The 23999-nt window shown below is 41.1% G+C and overlaps 1 protein-coding gene across 1 annotated transcript in view; it reads right to left on the bottom strand.

The window, feature by feature from the left end:
* Positions 1-23999, bottom strand: part of nbeab (neurobeachin b) — a 100651-nt gene that overhangs the window by 73465 nt on the left and 3187 nt on the right. The window contains exons 4-10 of the mRNA XM_087173265.1: positions 20247-20404; positions 18687-18810; positions 16822-16949; positions 12715-12776; positions 8404-8468; positions 6208-6316; positions 3995-4161 (exon numbers count right to left, since the gene is read on the bottom strand). Coding sequence (XP_087029391.1) covers positions 3995-4161; positions 6208-6316; positions 8404-8468; positions 12715-12776; positions 16822-16949; positions 18687-18810; positions 20247-20404 — 813 coding nt within the window. The remainder of the gene's footprint in view (positions 1-3994; positions 4162-6207; positions 6317-8403; positions 8469-12714; positions 12777-16821; positions 16950-18686; positions 18811-20246; positions 20405-23999) is intronic.

Raw genomic sequence — 23999 nt, 5'->3', positions numbered from 1 at the left:
TACAGCACTAGTGAGCTGTGGCAAATCAGGCTGCATTTTATTGAAGCCTCTCTAGATACCGGACTGAAAAATGACACAGGGTATGCAGAGGACTGGTTCAGACAGAATAGAATAGAAAGTCTCGAAAGTCTGCATGAAATCCATAGCAGAAAGTGGACACTTGGAGGTACATTTTATAGTGAATTCTAGGATGAGGTAATTCTACTATATTCTTACTAATTTAATACAAAAGTAAGTCACTAACATCATACACTGATCACAGGAATGTTAGGATTTACACATAAAAGCAAAGAACGTGCACATTTTACTACTCTAGATGTCAAAAACAATATTTTTGAATTATATCTGATATCCTGCCAGGCTGATTTCTGTTTATACTGTCAGGATGAACCAGAGACCTTGGCCTTTCTTTTCTGCCCCAAAGGGGTCATCAGACCTTGAACCCTCTGAGGCTGTAAGGCCATATACAGGTGCTCCCCCTTTGTGCTAGTGGACTTCTATTAGAATTGATAACCCTTTCAGGCGGGACCAAATACTCGAGGCACATCGTGAGTAAAAAGGCTCATTCCATCACAAAGTTATTATCCACAGGCAGATTGTTACCATTCATCACGTGTGAGAGATGAAACTCACTGTTAGTCAAGGGAAACGGCTGTTTCACCGCCTTGCCACAGATCAATATATGCCGCCATTTTCCTTTCTCCTCTCTGCTACAAAAAAGTAATTATACAGAAGAAATGTTGACAATCAATAGACTAGTCAGGTAAGGTTAAGGTCTGCTGTGGGGGCCAGTGGAGGCTCCTCCGTCAGCTGTCTCTGATGCTGCTGATGTGAACATGGACGTCCGCATGGGAACAAAGGGAGGTTTGTCTCCTTCAGCCCCCTTTACATTTCTGTTAGGTTGGTTGTGTCGAAACAATTAGTACCTGAGGAGCGCCGGCGGATGAATGGTAGAGAATGACACAAGAGAGATTCACTGAAGTTCATATTGTGAATACGCAAGTTAAAATGTCCACAGCATCTAGGAGTGTCCGGGTATCTGTGTATGGCTTTATTAGCGCCACAAGATATAAATGGTGTGAGGCAGAATGCTTTTGAAGATAACTTTACATTTTAATAATGCTGTAAAAACTCACTAATTGATGAAAATAACAAAAGGTTGGTGTGTAAACCTGCCACTGTGTAATTCTAACAGTGCTTTTTAAATTGTTTGAGGAGTTACAGAGTTTCGTTGAGCGAAACAAACATTTGCTGCTTAATTCACTCTTTCAGCAGTTCCTTGCAGTGTGAGAGAGCTGCAAAATGAGAGTGAATTTATAGTATCACAGTGAGGTGGTCCTTTGCTCAAAAAGTGCTGGACATTATTCCTCAACGAATTTATCAGCCTTGTCTTGACATCTACTTTCACTTTAGACGAGCCTGAACTTTATAATCCACTGGCACGGTTCAGAGGTCAACAGCAGAGGGGACCAGAGGGCACGGAAAATCACTCTCTCCCTAGAAAAAACTCTGACATCCAATTTTCAACTTGATTTATCAGTGTAAAGCTAAAATTGATAGTGTGTCATTACTGGGCAGGGAGCTGTCCTGGAGAGATGTATCAAAGCCTCCTCGTTTTGATTTAGCACAGCGGATCAATACAACCCTATACTGTTTCAATTTGAGGAGTATTGATTTTCCTATGCTGACTCTATACAGGGGGACATTCATCATCAGGCAAGCATATAGTATGATCTTACAGGCCACCATAGGGTCTGATCTGGTTATTCTACACTCAGATCACATGACTGCAGAGCAGCTGTTTTTGAGCCTTGCACAGATTATTTCCTCATTGTTGGCGGTTGTGTGTGCTGCGACACTATTTCTTACACTGTTTGCCACAAAGAGAACAACAGCTCAAAACAGAGTGGCCCTCAGAGACACAGATAACCTGCAGATGTCTGTCATTCAGACAAAAATTGATGCATCTAATGGCAGACCAGGTGGTTATATCCATTTAATGAGCACAGTTGCAAACACACACTGGCAGAAGAAAAAATATAAACATATAAGTTATACTAGTTTCTGTCTCCCAGCTGCCTAAGAATAATTTTGTTTATAATATATTCTAAATAAATGATAAATATCCTTTGGCATGTCTCCAGGCAGAACTTAGGAGTAAAAGGCAAAAGCAATTTCTGTGCATGAGGGTGAAAACAAACATTAGCAAGTCTCTCTCTTTCTCTTTCTCACACACACACACACACACACACACAGAAAGACACACAAAGACACACAGACACACACACACACACACACACACACACACACACACACACACACACACACACACACACACACACACAGATATAACAGACAGCCACCTCAAAATGCTTGAGGGCTTTATATTTTACAAGAGCAGCATAAATGGGAAAGTTAATGTAGCATTGAATAAGACTAAGCTGTTGAACTGCAACACTGCCTTGAGCTTGTGAGCATATTGCATCATTTTTCTTCACCAGCAGGTTACCATTAAATTTGAATTTGTTGGAAGTTTTGCGGTATCATTTACAATGTACCCACGCTCAATAACCTTTTGTTTCAATGCAAATGCTATGCCTCTGAGAGGGGCTCCATAAATATTTGAACAAGAGCCCAGAATTCAATCCAATAGATTTTGTCATGCTGCTAAGGTTTAGTCAGAAAATGAAAATCTCTACTTGAATACTGTAAACTTCTCAGTCTCAGAAAAAATGTTGCTATAATACTAAACATGCACATGTTCTGTTTCTCTGTAGTAGTTCTGAAATTATTCAAAACAAATTAATGTCCTCTAAAAAACATGAAAAGGACAAAATCAATAATGGCAATAAAAACACATTTGATATCATTAAGTAAATAGACACAGTGCATAATCTCCCATGAATCCATGAAAAAATAAAGCAAATATAGCTGCTCATGACATCTGCTGGTTTGTGTGGAAACTCTTTGAATGTTACTGCTAGTCAAAGACATAAAATACAGCCATAAAAACTAATTACACCAGCTAGAATATTTTGGACAATGGTAAACATGGGTTTAGATATGAAACAAACCCGTTTTCAGTGAACATGGCTGAACATCTGCACTGTATTTTTAGAATTTAATAACAAAACCAAAGCTACTGTTCCGGCAAAGAGGCAAAATTTGTTTTGGCAAATCAGCAGTGGTGGGATGTGTAAAGAGGCAGACTTTCTCTAAAGTCTCTTGCAGAAAGAAAGTACTTGGATTAACGTTTGGGGCCAAGATTTTAAAATTTATTTTATTTTACTGTTCATTTCTGCATCTGACCTGCATCCAGCAATAGTGATTTTTTTTTTTTTTTTTTTTTTTTTTTTTTTACAGACAAAAATTTGTCTCAAAATAAATCCCACTACAGCTTTACCTGGAAGCAGAAACTGAAGCTTCACATTTCTGTCTTTATAGTAATTGCATGTATGCTGTTACATCTGTAACAAAAGATAAATGGTAAATACACACAGTATGTTGTAACACTTCTGTAGCTCTTGATCCTTCCACTCACTCTGCATCTGTGGGACCATGTGGATGAAGGTGAGAGGCAGAGCAGGAGAGCCGGCGGTTATTTTAACAGGGCCCATGGGGAAGTCTGCAACTAACACCAGGTGCTGGGCTGTGTTACTGTGAGGGTCAATGAATGCCTGGACAACACTGCAGAAACACCCCAACCCCCTTCTTCCACCCGAGTATGTCGGACGACCGGCCAATCAGCTGTCCCCAGGGGATTAAGCCACTCCACACTGTAATTGCGTTTGCTGACCCGATCGCTGACCCTATCGGATCCTGGGAAAATGACATTAACTGGTGGCCTATCCCATCACTGCAGAGTTTTGTGAACAGGTAACTTTTGTCCTCTAGGTTGGACCTAACACGAAGCAGCTATGGTTCATGTGAAAGACTTAACGTGGCCCATGTTGGTCTGAACCTGATCTTCACATATCCAAGTGTAAGACCTTACCTTTGGGCCAGTGTCCCCCAGGCTCCGTGCTTGTTGGTGAGGATGTTGACGATTTTCTGCTTTAACTGATTGGCCGTCACATGGTCTCTGTGTTTAGCAGCACTGATCAGGTGGTCACACATCTTCTCTTCTTCTTTTCTATCAGCGGCATATTGGGCACAGTTGGACTAATTAGAGATTTAGACAAAGAAAAAAGAAAAACAGTGTGAAACCCATTGTATATTAATGGCTTTAGGTGCAGTCGTATCCACTGCCAAAAGTGATATCTGATATTGTGCTAATAGCATTTGAGAATGTTTTACTTGAATAAAGCTACAGTAGTATATACCCTCTAATGGAGCATTTGTCACACTGAAGAATGTTATGGCTTCATTCAACACACTTGAGTGCATAAAGATATTAGTGGACAGCTGAGAGATATATTTCTGCTCCCTTGGAGGAGTGTAGTAAATCATGGCAAGCGCATGAAGGCAGGCCATTCCCTTACTGCGGACAGATGAGGTTCCCTGCTAGGAAGATGTGGATGGTGCTATTAGAAGCGGAGGGAAAATACCCTAATAGATCCACGAAGACTATCAAATGTCAAGGTTTACAAAGCTACAGTGCCATTATATGAAGAAGCGTGTTATTGTTGCCTGATAGGAATGCTGTAAAATGTAAATATGCTGTTATTAAAAAACAAAACAAAATGTACCATAAGAAAACAATGTCTTCTGTAATAACAAAAATAAAAACAAAAATGAAATAAACCATAAAAATATCAATAATGCAATAGCTCAAATAACGTTTGATTAAATACTGAGGAATATCTAAGTGTTAGAAAGATAATATGTGAAAAATGGCCATATTGGTTTTAAATCAATTTTCACAAGTCAGTGCAAGTCTCTAAGTGGCTAAAAGTAATCTAGAGGAGCCGATCTAACTCTAGATTGTCTTACTATGCCACCTGAGGGGAACTCTTGCTAATATTCAAAATCTAATTTGCTAACAGAAGCTGGAAGTTAATCGAATTTCCTGCTTCAAATTTGAATTCTGTCAGATATTATACTTCAACATATTCTTCACGGGGCGGATAACTCAATCTCTGCTTGTCACCTCGCATTACCACGTGATGCTGTGACAAATATCAAATGTTATTTATCACTTTAAAACATATGATGCTTCGCCCTGACACCAACTTAATTGTAAAAATGTCTTATCTGCGTTGTGAATCTTCAATCTTGGAGAGTGGGTAATAAAGTAACGTCAGACCTAGATGAAAAGTGTAGGCTGTCTGGAGTTGGCAGACAGAACGAATGGGGCCAGGTACACTTCCCCCTTCTCCTGACATTGCACATCTAGCCGTCTCTTCCAGTTTATCTAGCAGGTCAAGGATCCTCAAGAACTGTATATCAAGCAGCTGTTTGAGGATGGCTGCTTTTCCCAGATAAGAAACTCATCACTCCTCACATGTACAAGCTGCTAACAGAGGTGGCGGAAGTGCGTGTTAAAGGTTTGTGCAATTACATTATATGTGTGCATGTGTGTGTGTGTGTGTGTGTGTGTGTGTGTGTGTGTGTGTGCGTTTTCTGATGTTCTACAATAACCAAACCAACTATTTCTATATTCAATATTTTTTTAGATTTCTTTAGCTTTATATTTTTCTATCAATCTCTGTCTCTAATCTGCTATTTTGCTGACTAACTACTGAAAATACAAGGTCTATATTTTTCTTACTTACTTTCTATACAGATAATTAGAAGAAAATAATGGCTTAACGCTAATTACACTCACAAATAGCTTAAGCTTTGATAGCTTTTCCTTTCATTTCTGAAATGAGGGAGGTTTGATGTGGGTGGGCAAAATACAGACTCAGGAGGTTGTCCCCTGAGTTGGTGGGTAAAAGCTCATCAAAATCCTAAATTAATATTGCTGGCATATCCCCATGCTACCAGTAATTAAATTGCTTCATAAGAACTGCAAGGGTGAGGATTTAGTCTTCATGAGGACACAGAGGGACATGATTACTGAAAATGTATGGCTGTTTTATACTAACATGAGTTGTTTAGAGCTCATCAGAAAATGGGCAAAATATTTTCACAGCGAATGATAAAATTTGAATTCGGAGTAGCAGCGATGTGTGATTAGACTCTTTTGTACAATATTTTGTGAGTAGTTTGACTCTGCGTTTATTATTTCATTTCAGGTTCTAGAAAGTATGGCACAATTTATACCTCAAACTCTGCGTGTTTGTGGACGTCCTCCGCTCGCTGTCTGTTCAGGATGAATTCAGCCTCGTTGGCAACCCGAACTATGTGGTCCTTCATGGCATGGCAGAGCAACCTTTAACATCGCAGAGAAAGTTAAATGCAGCAGACATTTTCATGAACACATTAATCATTCATTAGGAAACAGATCATTTTTATTGGCTAAAATCTGTTGTAATGACACCCCTAAGGAAGGAGCAGGGTTGAGGCAAATATAGCTTGTCAGGATGGTGCAACATTCGGCTTGTTGAAAGAGCAGACTAGTAAACAGTATCATTTGTCTGTGTTATGTTGCAAGGCAGCAGGTCAGTGACAGATCCCTCTGTAGCATTAAGGAGGGAATGGAGTGTCATTAGAGCATTGAAGCCTGTCTGGCACGTTCCAGATTGACTGAGCATCCCTTCCCACTGACCAGAACATCAACCCAGTGCCCATATTGCTGACAAGTCGAGCCGTTGATAACTTCTCACATGGCTGGCTCTAGAGGCTCCGTGGTTTCCACCCATATTCACATTTAAATTCCAGTATCTTTAATAATTGAAAAAACCGTGGCTATTGTGTGTAGATTACATGCCATTTTACACACCATTAGGCTAGCTTTGTTTTAATTAAAGCGGCCCGTGTTCCTCTCCAGTGCTTGATACAGATTGTAATTTTCCTCCTGTCCCAAGGAGAGGCAGTAATCCCGAGGCTGCATTCATCAGCTGCTATTGCCTCTTTAACTGTTGACAAGCGCTCATTAATAGACAGACGTCCACTGTTCAAAGAGAGAGGCTGACAACGCCAAGCTTTGTTTTCAAACCAAGAATAGATGAGAAACCACGTTGACAAGTGATTTTTGAAAATAGGAAAAAAAGATTCCACACTTCTGCATTAGTATTCTGTTCATGGGAAACACTAACCAATACAAGTATTCACACTTAGCCTTAGATTAGACTGATATAAATGTAGGCTGCCATATAAAATCAGCGACCATCCCAGTTAAAAATTCCTGAAAGTTCAATGCCTGGTGATTGTGAATGTGCTGTAAATGAAAAAACATAACACCCAAACAATTTGGAGACAGAGCTTTCCAGTCATATCAAACAGATTTGTATAACAGGTCTTTTTTTAGTTTTGTTTATCTATTATTAAATTGGGTTTCAAACCTTTTCATGTTGAGTGCCTCAAAGCGCCGTATATTTTGTCTTTATCTGAAAACTAGTCAGGGGTCAATATTGTGATCTCTGTAGCTTTTACTTTTAAGGCTTAAAGACACTGTCTTAACAGAGCATTATGCAGCAAATAATACTGCACGGATCTGTATATACTGTACTGCATCCACATGAAAACCACAGGGATACTCGAGAGGATCTAATCAGGGCATTTTATTGTGTTTGATAGCAGCTTAGCAATGGCGCAGTTGCATTATGAAACAGAGGCACAGCGTACAAATACCCGCTGTACGTGTTGTTGCACATTCAGCAGATACAACGTCTGTGTCAGGCACGCTTTGTAAGGCAAACAGATTTACCAGACTCTTGCTACCTCTAGATCTGTCTAGTTAAGCAGAGCAGGTGTGCAGAGACTTGAGTAAGACTGGGAAATTATGTATCTGTCACCAGCACCCTGGACAGCGCCGTGTGGCCCTACTGACTGTAGCTCTTTGTTCCAGGGCCAGTGGGGGACTCGGAGAAGCCTGGCTGGGCTGAGACAAGAGCCTGGGCATACAGTGAGCCTGGGCAGATGGGTCAGCAGATGGGCAAGGGGGCTGAGCCGCCCCTGATCTGTTCTACGGAAATCCCAGAGTCTGGCCGCACCCAGAGACGAGGGGAGGACGGAGGGAGACAGAAAGCGAAACACAGACACTGGGATGCACGCAGTGAAAGAGGCAGAGATAGAGATATAGTAAGGCAGAAAATAAGAGAGGCTGACTGCGATGTTGTGTCGTCATTCTTACTTCTTCCAGTCACCACAGTCTTATTCATCTTTACCCCCAGCAGAGCAGTCAACAGGGGCAAGAGGTTTAGAGCTAATCTACACCCCTCCACTTAATCCAACAATTTTTTTGTTGTTGCTAGGCAGAAAACTAAAATAAAATAAACCTACTGATAACAGAGGGTGTTAGTAAAGGTCTGCTTGGCTATGTGATTTTTTATGTATTACGGTGAATGGATACATTACCTTCCCTCGTTAATTAGCTCAATGAAGGCCAGGCCAGCATTCTTCTGAATGGAGTTCTGCCATTCCTGAAATGAAGGAGTTTGTGATCTGTTACTTACAAAAGCAAAAATTGTTTTTGATTTTGGAGAGTACATAGTATGCTAAAAGTTCTGAAAAAAACAGAATATAATTACAGTTATAAGTGATATTAGATCTGGGTTTAATGAAAAAATCATGTCAGAATGACAGTTCACCCACAAAGAGGCAGCAAAGCCAAAAGCTAACACTCATGAAAAAGCACTTTCTTCGTGCAGTTTTGCAAAGCACATTAAAAGTTAAAATGGCAGAGTATCAGTATCAAAATACCCTTTTAATTCAATATGCAACAAGATCTTTCAGAAATGTATCACATTTCACCATCCAAATTGCATATTTCAACTGTAATTTAGATTACATGTCATAGCTTGTAATTCAAGTAGGTAAAGAAAGCATTTAGTTCATATATCCTTTGTGGGAAAAAAAGTGATGGCTATAAAAAGTTGAAATCCTGCACCACATGTGTGACCATCCTTTCTTCCTCTGTGAAAAGATCTGTAAACACAGGAGAGATGTAATTGTGGGATGAAACTATATCCTCTCACTTAAATACAGCCATTTCCTCTGTCCCTTACAGTGACAGATTACTGAGCAGGCTCACTGAGCCCTGCAGTGTGCGCCTGGAAGGGATCCGAGCCTTGGGCCAGAGTGCCAGCACTTGCTGTCTCACAACATGCTCTGGAAATGATTAAAAAGCAGTCTGAGAGCGCGCCTTTCACTGTGGGAAATTCAGCTCTCCTGTACCCTCACTGAGGTGCAAATGGAAGAGAAAACAGAGAAGGCCACAGTTCAAAAGAAGAGGGAAAAACAGAGAAAAATGAAAAGAAAAGATTTCCAGACCCAGGATTACAAACGTATATGCAACTCAAAACTATTTGTGTATATAGGGAGCTTTAGATTGTGACTATCCAGTTAAAAATTGCAGTTTATTAATATTATTGTTATTTCCAACAGAAGGAATATATGGAGATACATTATCTGTAGTCATACATGCAAAACAGTGATACACACTGTTTGTTCTATCTAAGTGTCTGGAGGCAAGATAAACAGCATTTGTTGTGTATAGTACCACAATAACTGACATTGACATTATTATGTATGGGCATGTGTTTTTGTACACAGTTGTCTTGCCTGACACATACCGGTTCATGCAAGAGTACACAGTCTGACCCTACGATGCGTTAAGTCAGGAAGATGGTGCTGACAAACTGCTGAGCATCTGGTCTCCAAATGTTCCCTATGACCCCCTTCCACTGCTACAATATCTGGCTGGAATAAGCTGTTCTTGATTTGGACAGGGATCATGTACAGCCAGTCTTCTGAGGTTCCACTTGCACCATGCTCATGTGACAAAAATAAATACGGAAATCAAGGCAGATGTGACACTCGGGCAATGCCAGGAAAATGGCAGCAGGTCAGTGGAGGTATAGCATGAACGAGTCATATTTGCTATCTAGTCTGGGGTATGCTTGTTGACAGCTGAGATAGCACTTCAGAGGCTCTCTTTTTTCTTGCCTTCTTTTTTTTTTACTGGAGAACAGAGCTCCCAGAGGAGGCTGCCTTTGATTGCAGAGAAAGTCCTCTGCTACCCATTTGAAGGGAATTAGGCCTGACGTGCACCTCCTTACAAAAGAGATGTGATCCTTGATGTAAATGCAGACCATGACCAAAATGAAGCACCTCTGGCCATTGGAAGTTTGTTTAGTAGCTTGAATAAGAAAAGCTGGGATTTAGAGATGCATTCATTGAGTTTTTGGCCTTTTGGGGGCAGAAGAGCGCCACAACAAACCGGAAAACAGCCTTGACGTTTCGTCAACCTGTTTTGTTGCTAACTTGTAAGCTAATAGTTGCCTATTTACAAATCCAGCAGTTTGGCCAACATTAGCATTCTCTTTGTTTTGTTTCAGGCAACCTGACAAATGTAAGTCTACTTGTCACTCACTTTTTATGTTAGGTTTAGGTTTCTACAAATGCTTAACACTGTGTTGGGTGTTGGACAGATTGTATACAGTTAGTTTACCTGAGCTTTTTTGCTGAAACAGCTGCTGCTGCTGGAGACAATGTTGATGAGAGCAAAGAAACTGAAGAATACAGTAAATATGTGTGTAAAACCAAACAATTTGCTAAAAGTGGCAAAAAAAAGCTCCATAACGCTGAATTCTTTCACACAACAAAGGGGAATGTTGGGTAGGTTCACTTGGGGCAATGGTACTATTCCTCCATGTATCTTTGCAAAGCCCATCAGCTTTTTGTGGACCTCAAATCCCATAAGTCCTATCCAAGAGAAAAGCTTGCTGGCCTTGAGAAGATTTTCACTCCTCCTACTTTCATCTTCCTGAAATTCAGCAGGGCACTAAGTATTTGTGGTGTTTCAATCCAGCCTGTCAGTATGCGGGAGCCTTTGCTTTTATCTGCTGTGCTTTGCTCTGTTATACTCTCCACATCTGGAGACCTTCCATCACTAAATCTCTGTGGCTCCACTCTAGATCCCCCCTGTATGTTTAAGCTGTTACAAGAAACAGAGCTGCTTGACCTTTTCATTCAGCTGCCCAGGCTGAGGAGAGACACACAGTGTCTGCAGCCGTGGCCAGCCACACGATGATTGCTGTGATTAGTATGCATAAATAAGAAAAGGCAGATCATTAGCACTAATTTATTCATAAAACTGACAGGTCACAAAACAGAGAGGGACTAAAGGTCAGCTAAGTGCCCTCCTTGCTGTCTTAATACATTAATGTTGAAATATGTGAGGGATATGTTGAAGTTGGCATTTTATAGTGATGTCAGCCAAAGCTCACACTGCATCTGAGAAGACTTGCTGAGCTTTTTGAAAGCAATTGAGATACAATATGTGTTACCAAAGATATTAATTAGTAGTATAGTGCAATGTAATTATCAGTCAGAATATACTGTCTACATCACCTTTGTCAACTGGAAGAAGTAACATGGAAGATACTGATTAACAAATATCCATCATTACAGTGTGATTTTTAAATCATATAAGCTCACAACATAACTGGAGATCTTTACTGACGGCGAAGTAAAGCAATGGCTCATCTCTATTTGAAAGGTTGTAGAAGGACACTAAGCTCTATGGTCCAGTTTCAATGCCTCACTGTCTGATCGATATCTCAGCCTGGGTTTCATCCCGAGAGCCCCTAATGGCAGGAACCTCTGGAGCCGCAGTAATGCTATCTGTGTAAAGGGGGGATGGACTCAGACCCTTAACAGCATGCTGACGCTCTCATCTGCAATAAATCCTAGGACTCGAAAACGCAACTTCCCACAGAGACTCCACAGACAGAAAAGCATCGCAAAAAGGAGCCTGTCAAAAACCTTCAAAAGAGCGACAATAACTCAGTCCTGGCTGCCCCATTTATGTACATTTTTTGGAGGAAAGCCCCTGAATAATGGCCTCCATATAACATAGGCTGAGCTCCCTGCTGAAGAGGGCTTTGGACTGCGGATACCATGGAGCACACATAGTGGCAATCCTCAAGGCTCTGGCCCTGCAGTCTGGATCCACAAAGAGGCACCAAGTAATGGCTTCCTTATGGGCTCCCAATGCAAGAATGATGGGCTGACAGAAGGTATGTTAAATATCTTCTCTTCTAACTGCTACATTGGGGCTTTGACCTTCTCTAAAACAAGGGCTTAACAAGAGATTCAGAGGGTCAGCTCGGAGGTGATCAGTCACTAGCAGCAATGCATGAGGTGGGGCTCATTCTCTAAAGGAGGGCTGGGGATTAAAGCTCTGGGGTGTAGTGAGAAAGTCACTGGATTCTTAGAGAGTTGCATGCGGCTGCATGTCGTCATCCGTTTGGACAATTCACTTATGGAACATTTGAAAAAAGAAAGACACTGATAAGCAAAACTCCAGCAGAGATTAAATAACTTGTTCAATGATACAAAACAGATTTTAATCATGGATTAACCCTAAATTTATACAATCACAAAATATCTGCAGTTTTGACAGGATAAAGACTTGATCAATTTGTGTTTGTGTGTGTTTCCTATGTTTTAAAGAATTATAGAGCTGAGAGAAATGGGCTATTGCACTGACCATTTCCAATTTGTGATTGTGCAATGTGTCGCTTTATATTCAACAAGTGGTGAAACCAGCAGAAAGATATATGACAAAAGTAAAAGAAGAGATGATGAAACCTAGAGAAAAAGACAAAAAAAAAAATCTGGAAAAGAGGACTGTGAAGAGGAGGAGAAAGAAAAAAAGCTCACCTGAGAACAAAGCAGCATGACGAGCTCCACCACTGAGGTGCTTGACTTCATACATACTAGACCTGTGGGGACAAGGCAGATGAACAGAACAGAATAGATATTACCCATAAAGGTTAGTACGTACAGTAGTTGAGTATGTAAGTATCTGTGGGTATAATTTAACATTTATGTAGCAGTGCGAGATAATACTTGAAAAAGAAATACAGTATACAGTAATGCACAGACATACAGTGTAGGACCTTGAGAAAATTACTGCATATTGTGTTTGGCATAAAATAAATTTTAGGCAAATCTGTAAACCCCCTTAATTGTGCTCTCAAATTGCCTGTCATGAAACTGCAAAAAAAAGTAATTTGCATCTGCACAGAATAGATGTGCGCAAAACAGATGCACAAATGTGCATGTGAACACCCCTTCCACACACACGCATACACACAAACACACACCTACCTTTACACATGCACACAAACTCACAGAAGTGAACACAGACATTCACAGCTTCTTCCCTCATCTCCATTCTGTAGATGGTGAGCTGCAGAAGCAGACAACTCTCTAATGAAACAAGGGCAGGTGTGAAAAGCTCATTTGCAGAAACAATGGCTACAACCGGTCTCGTATTCTGCACCTCCAGCTCCTTCTGTTGCACTTGGCGAGAACCATTAAGATGCAGTCATTTGTAAAAGGAAAGAAAGCAACTCTCCAGGACTCATTATAGGCCAGCAGGAGTAGACGTCTATGCCACCCTGCTGCTATTGTCTAATGTATGACAGGGTGTCAATCAGAGGGGAGAGCAAAACATTCTTAATCTAAGATTTCAGTCAAGATATTTTTAGAAAAAGCATGAGTTGCGCACTGTACAGCACAGCATCTTAAAAAAAGGCAGTGACATGACAGTATGCAGAAGACATCTAAACACTTTTGAGAGAGGGAAATTCCCTTCATACTGTATAACTTATTGACAAATGCAACAGTATCTGCACCCTGCTGTAACTGCATTGCGAATAAAATGTTAAAATTAGCAAAAAAAATGTTTCTATTCAATTTTAATTTACACCAAAATGTGATATTTATATTAAAGCCACAATCTGTTGTTCAAATGTAAAGAAAACTGCAGCCCCACTACAACAAATACAAAACACAAGATTAGATCCTGCAGTGAGTCTTAAACTGGCTGACAGGTCTTTGAATACACCGACTAACAGAAACAAAATATCTACATTAATATCATGTTATTGATGTGTTTGTGCTCTTATCTTCAACTGTGATCCGCTAAGAAACCCAAACTTGTTACGTATTAATGTAACTCAGATTTATATGGTCAAAACAGTTATGGATTGGGCCTTAAAGGTCAATGAGACGACATTCAATGAACATAGTTTGCTTTATGTGAATGCTGTAACACAGAATGCAAAATATTCAGAGAACTCGATGGATGGATCTTGTAGTCGCTGCTTCTCCATCCATCTCTATTCATGAGCAGAGACTGTCCGAGGGAGCGTATTGTAAATACTCCGAGAGGATGTGACCTTCCTCTTGTACACAGAGTGCCACGGCTGACCTCTTGTTATAGCAGTGACATGCTGAGCTATAAGTCAGTCCATTCTGACACAGGAGTCAGGTGGCCAACTGACCCTGGCCTTGTGCTTGTAGACAAACTAAATGCATTCTATTTAAACATGGGCTGCCAGTCCTTTCCTGTAAACAGGGCAGGGTTAAGGCACGGGTGAATGTGGCATTGTGGGGTGATGTGTCGGCAGGCTGGGCCACTCAGGGGACAGCAAGAAGCAGACGGCAGGCATCACAACAGCAGCAGTGTTCATGCACAGGCCTTACCCACCAACTCCAAGTGTAAAGCTCAGGGTGCACTCAACATAATTGCCCCAGTGACCACATGTCTGCAGGGGGGTGAAGGAATATGGTGAGGCAAAGGGGCAACGGGGCACAGGAGGGCTCGACCCCAGGCAATCTAAGGAGTGATGGATGGCTGGTAATTACTCGTAAATGGAGTGCCTTTGCACTACAGCACAGTATTTCAACTGTGAGCCTGGGAAGGGCCAGGGGAAAAAAAAGGAGAAAGAGAGGGAGAAACAGCAAAATCAGTTTAAGCATTTGGACAAACGCACTGAGACTAGGACAGACTGAAGTGGCCCGACAAAGTTAAAGATTTAAAGTCCATGTGGTAAATCTCTGCATTTGTTTGGTCTGATAAAATTGCTCTAATCCATGTCAGGGTGCACACAGACCCAGACAGAGTTGAACATGTCTGCTGAAGAGTGCTGAGGCCCGAGCTGTCTATCTACAACCTTGTTTGTGGGGTTACACTCTCAGCTCAGCTCTGGTTTGTCAGCTTAGTCAGTCTGCTGACAGACTTTGAGTGAAAGGGTAACAGACATATTCACACTTGTCAAGGCTATGCTACCTGATTTTTCATTCCTTTCCCCTGAGCTTGTGCGAGTGGCATCAGCCACATGTACATAGCATACCCACATCTATTTACATATGTATATACAGTATATATGGTGTATGCATGATATACAGAGGAAAAACTGCCTGTCTGTGAAACTTTACTGGCTTGAATGTAAATATTTTAAAGAAAGAAATTAGTTATACTGTAAATGTCGTTTTAATGACTATACAGAATTAAATACATCCTTTGATCTGATATTACTTAAAACACTATAATATCAGCAATTGAAGAATCTTTTAAGGTAACTGGAAGTATAAAAAGTATACAAATAAACTATGTTAAGGAAAGTGGACAGACACGTTGGGTCAGACAACTTCTTATAGGGAGGGCTTCAATAAAGTCACAGGAGAGCATTCTTTCAGTCTGCTCTCATTCTCTGCATAGACCTCTGAAACTAATATCAAATTAGTTTGAAATTAAAAAAAAAGAGACTCTTGCAGTGATAATATAATTTAGATTGTCAACTGCAAGTGAAGAGAGCAGAGGCCCCACATACTGTATATCGTGCACTGTGTATCCGCACGCAGATAAATGTCTGCAGACACAGTCACACACTGCTGGCTGTGGTAGCGGTGTGCGCTTGTGAATACAAGCCAAAACAAGCCTGAGAAGTGGAGTGGCAGTGCACATGCATGCAGGCAGAGAGTCCCTGAGGTTAGGCACAAGTAGCACTGTGAGAGGCTGCCAGCCTGAGGCCTGGACAAGGCACCGGGAGCCTTCACACAGCCACCAGGAAATAAGACTTGAGCCCAGAGTGGAGTGCAGCTGAGGGATCACACACTTCTGCAAAACACTGAGCACAACCGAGCCAGTCAGGCCAGCACTTTAAATATATGCAATGTGACTGCTGTAATGCAGTTTAAAATAAAATTGTTAGGTCTATTATTGTGAAGAAATTAATCCTGGAGGCTGCATTATCGTGACAAGGTATCAAGTCAGTGCTAAAACATTCATGATTCCAGGTTTTACTCGCAGTGCTACATCACTATCACATCAACAAGCTACAACATTATCTCTGAGACAATGCTTAACAATGCTTCTATTAGCATCTATACTTGTGAGTGGATTTGGATTGGACTGAGAAAAGATGCTGGATTTTTCATGGCACAAAAAGAAAGGTTCACTGTTCTTCCAATAAAAATAGAGCTCAAGTTTTCAGATTTCCCTTCAATGGCAAAGAGTTTGACAAAAATCCTTTCCTATAAGGTCACTCTGAAAACATTTACTGAAAAAGACAAAAATCCGCTTACAACACAAAACAGCAGGGTGAGTGGGGAAATGTGATCTTAGTTTTTGAGAAACATTAGCACTAAAAATACAACTAGCAGGGGGGCAACAGCCACCAATTGTGAAACACTGATGTTTAAAAATACCACATCTAGAAATAATTCTCAAAATGTAAAATGGTTCATGAAGAAGATAAAATACAAGATGACTGCCACAAGATGAATGAAAGCAGATTTAATCAGACTATGACAGACCCCCACTTGTGTGCAAAATAGTGACTCTCCTGTCAACACCAACTACTGTGTACGCATCCATCAATGAGGCAGCCAGTGGAGTACATACAATAATTTGGTGATGGGGACAAGACTCCACACAGTGCTCTGAGAATAAAATACACTGTACAATGTCTGTACCTTCTATGAGCAACTCTTGCCCATGGCTGCCCAGCAGGGTACGTGATAGAAAAGGTGCAAAGTCCACAAAGATCTCTCGCAGCAGGGGTGCAACCTTTTCCAAGGCCCTCTCCAGCTTTGTAGTAATGCTGTGAAGAGAACAAGAGATAGAAGTCACAGAATAATATAAGACTGCTGAATTAGAGCAAAAATGTAAAGGAGGTAATGGACCCTCCATCAAGGCATGAAAAGAGCAGTGTGATCCTCACAAGCTGACCCAGTGCACACAGCTAACAGCAGTTAATGCGTAGCCAGACTGTCAAGGGGTCTTGGTGGGTGCAGAGGGTCACCAACACATTTGAGTGGATGCAAACCAAGCCAGATATATGGGTGCTATCACTGGAGATGTCAATAAGAGAAGAGTTTATGTTGTTAAACGCAATGTGAACACATGTTTTTTATAGGATCTCTCACCAGTTGTTTGCATTCTTTGTTGTGACATGTAACCAGACTTGTACATGGGATCACAGGTGTTCAACACTGCAGAGGGAAGTTCCTTATCTTCTACACACTCAGTACATGCTGCTGCTCGACATTATCTAAGCACCTCAGAGAAACTGTGAGCTGGAGTCATGCAGCCGTACAACTCAGACTGTATACAGGCAGAGATACGACTCAAGCTGCAACATACAGATTCTCTGCTGTGCTCCTATGTGTACACACACACAGATAGTCGGCAACGTGAGAAGAGCTGAAGCTTGTTTTCCCAGCTAAGATGGGCAGAAAGCAGCAGGATAGAGAAAAACAGAGAGTGGGGAGGAAAGGTTTGGTTTAGGGTTTGTAAGAGTGTGTAGTGTAATCTGCCTTCCAGCACCCTGGGAAAACACAGCAGAGGGATGACAGATTCGCATAAAAAACAGGATGCAGGGAGTTTATGTGGCTAACATAAATGTCCTTGCCTAAGACACTGGCCTGCACCTCTGGAGGCTGCCTGTAATCCTGTCAGGGAGCTAAAGGGTTTGAGCTCAGGAGGTGTCAGTCCCTGGCGTAGTGGACACTGGTCCACTTCACAAAAGGCACTGAAATAGAGAGAAAAAAGAAACCACTTCATGTTGTTTGGTGACATAAGGGTTGGGCTCATAAACCAATTATAAAATTATAATGATAAATTATATAATTATATTCATATTTATTTGTTCAGTAGACTGGAGCAGGCAATTCAGCTTGGATGTTTTTTCCTCATCCAAAATATAAGTTAGGCATGAGCAAGGTCTGCAGCAAGATAATACTATCATTGACTTCACAGTTATGTTAAGTGATGTCGGTTACTGCTGCCATGGCAACTGAATCTCTGTTCCTCCAGCAGAACACACGGAGGCAAAGAGAAAGAGAGAGAGAGACTCTGGAGAAAGGCCTGGGCTCTCAACAGTCAGTGGGAGAACAGGACTAAAGATGTCTGTCACAAACTATTAGAGCAAGTGAGAAAGATGAGTCAAGGTCACAACAAGATATACACAAAGAAATACACAAAGGTATGTAAAGAATTTGTCCAAACTGTGTGATAGCTTTCACATCAAACGGTTTTATTTGTGCCATCTTGTTTTGACTTTGCAGAGAAAAAGAAAATGACTCAATTTATCAAATCAAATGAATCATTGTTCATTAAAGGTGAGCTGCAGACTTTCTTCAATAGTTACCCATCAATCAATGAGTTCAAAGAAAGTGTGATTTTTTATTTATTTATTTTTTAAAGAAAACTTTTAGGAAAAAGAACATGCTTGAAAGATAAGCCTCACACACAGCTTTTACATCACACAAACAGAATAAAGTGAGATTACAACCACGGGAAATAGGAGTTTATGTGAGCAGAGAGAGCCCTGTCCTACCTCATGTTTTCTACTGTGTCTTCAGGCATTGGGGCCACCGTCTGCACGGCAGGCAGATTTTTACTGGTTGCTCCATTAACAAAACTAGAGGATGAGGAGGTAGAGGGGGCTGCATCAGTGGCTCCTGCAGGAAGACCAGCAGAGGCATGCAACATTAGTGCAGCACAAAATTACAAATAACATTTGTTTTTAATAATCTTTCATAATTTTACAGAGTGTGTGAGGATTAACTTTTAGGAAATGACAACCTGTTTAAAGTAAACAATATTTTCAATATTTTAAAACTATGACACTTATATGACTATGACACTTTTCAAAGATTAAATTCAATACTGAATCACAAAAAAAACATCAAACGAGTTCCATTTCAGTGTCACCTTCACAGACTGAAAATCCATGCATGTAATAGCACACAGACTAAAATAATTGAAGACGAAAGAAAGAATTGGACGGTATAAAAGCAACCACAATCTGTCTCCTGACAGTAAACTTCAGCAGTCAGCGCAAATTTCAACCAAGTCAAACAAATGGAAACATGGTTACAGTGTCAAATCATGCACCAAATCTTTAACGAAATCCTGCACTACGCTGCGTGTTCACACTGGTGCCAGCAGCAGCATATGGAATTATTTTGCTTCGTAAAATGACAAAGATTAAGAATCAACTGACATATCAAAAACAACATCCGCGTAATTTTTTTTACATATCATACTTTGGCATCAAGGCTAAATTTAGGGTATCATACAAGAGTAATTAAGGTGAGCACATCTTTTTGGCAGCACACACCCAAGTATAAAATCATTATCACTGTCCTTATGAGAGGTGAAAACCAGAGCAAGTGAGATCATGGGGTCTGTGGCTTTAGCTGAAAGCACACTTTGACTTGGATACATTTCTTACATTCCTGCAGAAGGGCTAAGAGAAGAGAGAGAGAGTTTTTTTTTTTCTTTCTTTTTTTCTTTTTTTAAAATGGAGCACATTAAAAGGTGTTGGAGGTCCTAGTAGTTCTTGGTGTTAAGTGGGTCCTTTCAGAGGCCCTGACCAGGAGTCCTGAGGTGGAACCAGCTCAATGCAGCAAAACCCCACGAGAAGCAAAGTGACAGCAGGGGAGGGAGAGGGGTATGCAGTGAATCAAGACAGTAACACACATGACATAGGAGAGCTGTGTGTGCAAATTCATTTTCACTATTGAAGTGTTTAATTGTATAATTCAAGAAGATTCTAAGAATTTTTTTGATTTGGTTGCATCAGGAGGAATCCTCGTAGTTGCAGGACAGAAGTTTTTATTTGCTTGTGCTTCTGCTGCAGACACTGCAAGGAAGGTAAAGATCACCATCTAGTGGTAACAATGAGCCCCTGCACAGGCATGCAGGATCACATGATCCAGTTGAGGGAAAAGGCTTCATTTCTATTCCTGGAATGGCATCAGTGAAATTAACCTAATTACACCCTCTCAAATTGCTCTGAAGTAGTATTGTTTGTAAATCAACCACATTACCAGGGCTGACACCAGTATTTCAACCATGTAAGTATATTCCAGTAACCTTGTGAATGACCTACCTGTGGTGTTGATCATGCTTTTGGGCGTCACAGAGGCAGCAGCTAAGATGTTGGGGGTGCTGCCAGCTGTCAGCCCAGCAGAGGTGGTGCTGCTACTTCCTACAGTGTGAACTGCAAGGCTGCCAGGGGAGGTTTTCTTCACAGGCACAACCACACTCCTACAGGACACATGCACACACGCACACGCACACACACACACACACACACACACACACATTAAAAATTAAAGTTAAAATATTAAAATCAGAAATTTGTCAGAGGTCACATACTGCTGCAGAGTTAACAACAAATTCCAAATGAACACAATGAAGATGTAAAATCTAGAGGTGGGTTTCTGTCCTCTGTCCCATCTTTCCCGCCAAAGCCTCCTTGAGGCAGACACTAAATCCCTAACAGCTCCAGGAGGCTATAGCAACTACAGATGGTAACTATAGACTCGAACTGTGATAACTTTGTAGAATTATTCATATACTCTGACTTATGGCCTTGATATAACTAAATAAATAGACTGCTAGAGCTGCGGGTGAAACACTGTTTTGTCAGAATGTTATAGATGAGTGCACTAACAAAGAGAAACAGAGAGTGGGGTTATGATCAAACTGGCCAAGAATATAGCAGGTTAGCTTTAGGACAAAATTTGTCATGATAAAACTGACTGTCAGTAAAGCCAGCATGTGGAGCAGAGGGCTTTTTAGCCGTTCTTGAGACAGAAAATGCAGGAGGAAATATCCCCAAGACCATAGTGGAAAAATAAAATTTATTCACATATTTAGAAGAAAAAAATGAGAATAGTAATGATCTTGATCATCTCTTGTTGCTCTTAGGCCGTGCTAGCATGAGACGTTAGTCAGGACATTAAGAAAAGCACACCTGACCTCTAACTCCATTATTCAGCATAATGTGCAATGCAAGCACCCCCACCCCCCACCCCCCCACACACAACCCAGACCCACACAAACACATGAGGCTAAAATGAATGAACCTGAGGGGTGAGAGGCCAGCCAGCCGCCTACTACACTTTCCCCTTAAATCTGCTCTTGCCACCAGTGGCCCTCTGCTGCCCTCTGCTCTGTTCAGAAAGGCTGGAAAAACAACCCTAATGAGAGAATCTCTTGGAGCAACTTGGCACTGACATACATTTGCATAGTTACTGTCTCTGTTCAAACTGACAAAACTACAGCTCAGTGACTATGAGATTTCAGAACTTTATTTTTGGCATTTGCTCTGCACAGAGCAGCATCTGGTTGGGACAGAAAGTGCATGTAGATATATTCTTAGTTTATGGCCTACATACTGCAGGTTTTTATATTAGGTTCCTAGATAGATCACTTTTTTTCTAGAAACACAAACTTTGAAAAGTAGATATACAAGGTATGGCAGGAAAATGACTGAAGAGTCAGAATAAACCATGAACACTTATAAACATTAACTCAAGAGGGGACCTAAAAAAACAGTGCTATCCCTATTATTTATAGAAGCTACTGTACAAAACATCACATGGCGCTAAGAGAGAAAGGGGCAGAGCTCATGAATGAAACATGTAAAGAAAATCTTGTGGAGGCTTGAGATGAAAGTTACACTTGTGACCTCATGTAACAACGCAGGAAAGCACAGACACGCCACTAACCCAACAGACCTCTGTTCACATGCAATCTGATTGGCCAAGGGTTAAAGATGATGCAGTGAACTTGGCCCTGCAAGAGCTCTCTGACAGGAAAGAGAAGGAAAGCTTGTCCTTATCAGGTCTGCAGTTGGCCTTTGGGTTTGTGCGGCTGCCAGATAATGTCTCGTCCAATCCCCTGCAGTTACTCAGGGTGACACAGGCCAGGCCTTTGCTCTGTCACGAGCTAAGCCTGCTGTCATCTGAAGTAAATCCCCAGAAATCTTCCCTCAACAAAACAACACAGACTTTTACTGTTTTATGTTGCTATTTTATATCCACAGTCCATCTGATAGATGAAGTCAAACATGCTGGACACCATGGAAAGAAAAACCTAACTTGGCTGAGGTGTATTTCCGGTTTTTGGGTAATGTATCTTACATCCTTTCCCACCGTACAATTGATTTTTCAAAACTTAGCAAAGCTATGATGTCTTATGTAACAGAGAGAATAGCTCTGCGGTTTCTCTCTAAGGATAAAATACACAAAAAGTAGATAATTTTACACATTAAGAGTCACACTGTTGCCTTGTTAACAACCACCGTACACTACCATAAATAGCAGTAGAATTGTATTTTTGAAATTTGATCAAAATCAACTCAATCACACAGGAGAGCATAAGAGAGTCAGAGAAAAACTTGAAAGCTCACTGAAATATTAATATCTCCAGAGATACATCCGTGCTCTGAAGAACACTGATGACAAGTATCATTTATTTAGTAGATCCCTGTACTGCTCTCCTCTGTGAAATCTCATTGACAGCTATCAGAACATCACGAGCAGCGTGTTCTGATTGTAGGACCTGGGTGTGGATTTAATCTTCCTTTCTTGTTCGCATCTTCCAGTGGAGGCCTGCCCCGATCTTTGGCATAGCTGGGACGTTACACTGGATCTACAGGATGTTGATAAAACATGAACCTCTTTAAATGAATAATTCATAAGCTGAGTGCTCATGAATCATGTATAGATTATCTAGCGCATATTTTATTAATAGGATTGTCTTAATTGAGTTGCAAAGAATAAAGCCAGGATTAATCTTAAAATGAATATTAATGAGGTGTGCAGCTGTGGGAGATGACTTTAGTGTAAAGTATAACCAAAGAAATGTTTCCATGGTAAATCCAACAGATGGAATCTAATCTAATAGTGCTTTAATCCAGAACTATAAGGATAGATACAGAGGAAATGTACTTACATTTCACTCGCAAATTCAATTAAAACCAATTATCGTTGCTCTCCATCATGGAAAACATCAAATGTGTAAGGACAAACAATATCTCACAGAGCTAATTTGGATACTTTTTGGGGGGGTAGGGGAAAGGGAGGAAGTTAAGCATCACTTAAGTATTTCTGTACTGTACTCCTATCCGCTCAACGGAAATCTGGATGTTGAGCAATTTAAACCCCTCCTCTGTGAAAGTCTCTAGTAAAAGGCCATCTGCGATGACTGCCCCTGTGCACTCCACTTTAAGCCATTTTTTCCCTCCTTTTTCTTTTTTGATGTTGTCACTCCCAATCTATTGCCGCCCTGACAGACAAATGAAAGGCCTGTCCATGGCTGGCAGCTCATTTCGCTGGCAGGTGGCAAACAATTAGACACAGCAAATAGAGGCTGGAGAGGGAGTGACATGAAAAGCATGAGACAAAGTTGTATATGTGGTCAGGAGGGTTTGTGTGAAAGCATTTCAAAAATAATACACTTTGCCGTGGCGACTCATTTCAGGCTGCCACTTCCCATTACCGGTGTGAGCAGTGAGGGTGACAGGGCTGGCCGTGGTGTGGCGTGAGGCCGCTTCTGTTTAATCTGTCATCAACGCCCTGGAGACCCCCACCCTCTCAGCTGTCCTCTCTCCACATACTCCTCCATCTTCTCCCCTATTCATCAGGCTCACCTCAGCTCAGCAGCATGCATGCATTAAATAGAAGGGAGGCCCCATTGTTCCTCCTGACTCACTGTGTCCTCTGCCTTCTCTCTGGGGCCTGGCAGCGACTACACAGACACACATGAATCCTCAACCAAATCAACGGTGTCCAGAGAACAGGAAGAGTTTTTGTCTGTGCTAAACCAACTCAAATTACTCTCAGAAAATTAC

Source organism: Seriola lalandi, unplaced genomic scaffold, assembly GCF_002814215.2.
Source record: "Seriola lalandi dorsalis isolate HSWRI2012SDOR001 ecotype SW California unplaced genomic scaffold, Sedor1 jcf7180002054144, whole genome shotgun sequence".
NCBI lineage: Eukaryota > Metazoa > Chordata > Actinopteri > Carangiformes > Carangidae > Seriola > Seriola lalandi.
Note: the sequence above shows the minus strand (reverse complement) of the source record. Positions and strands in the feature narration are given on the sequence as shown.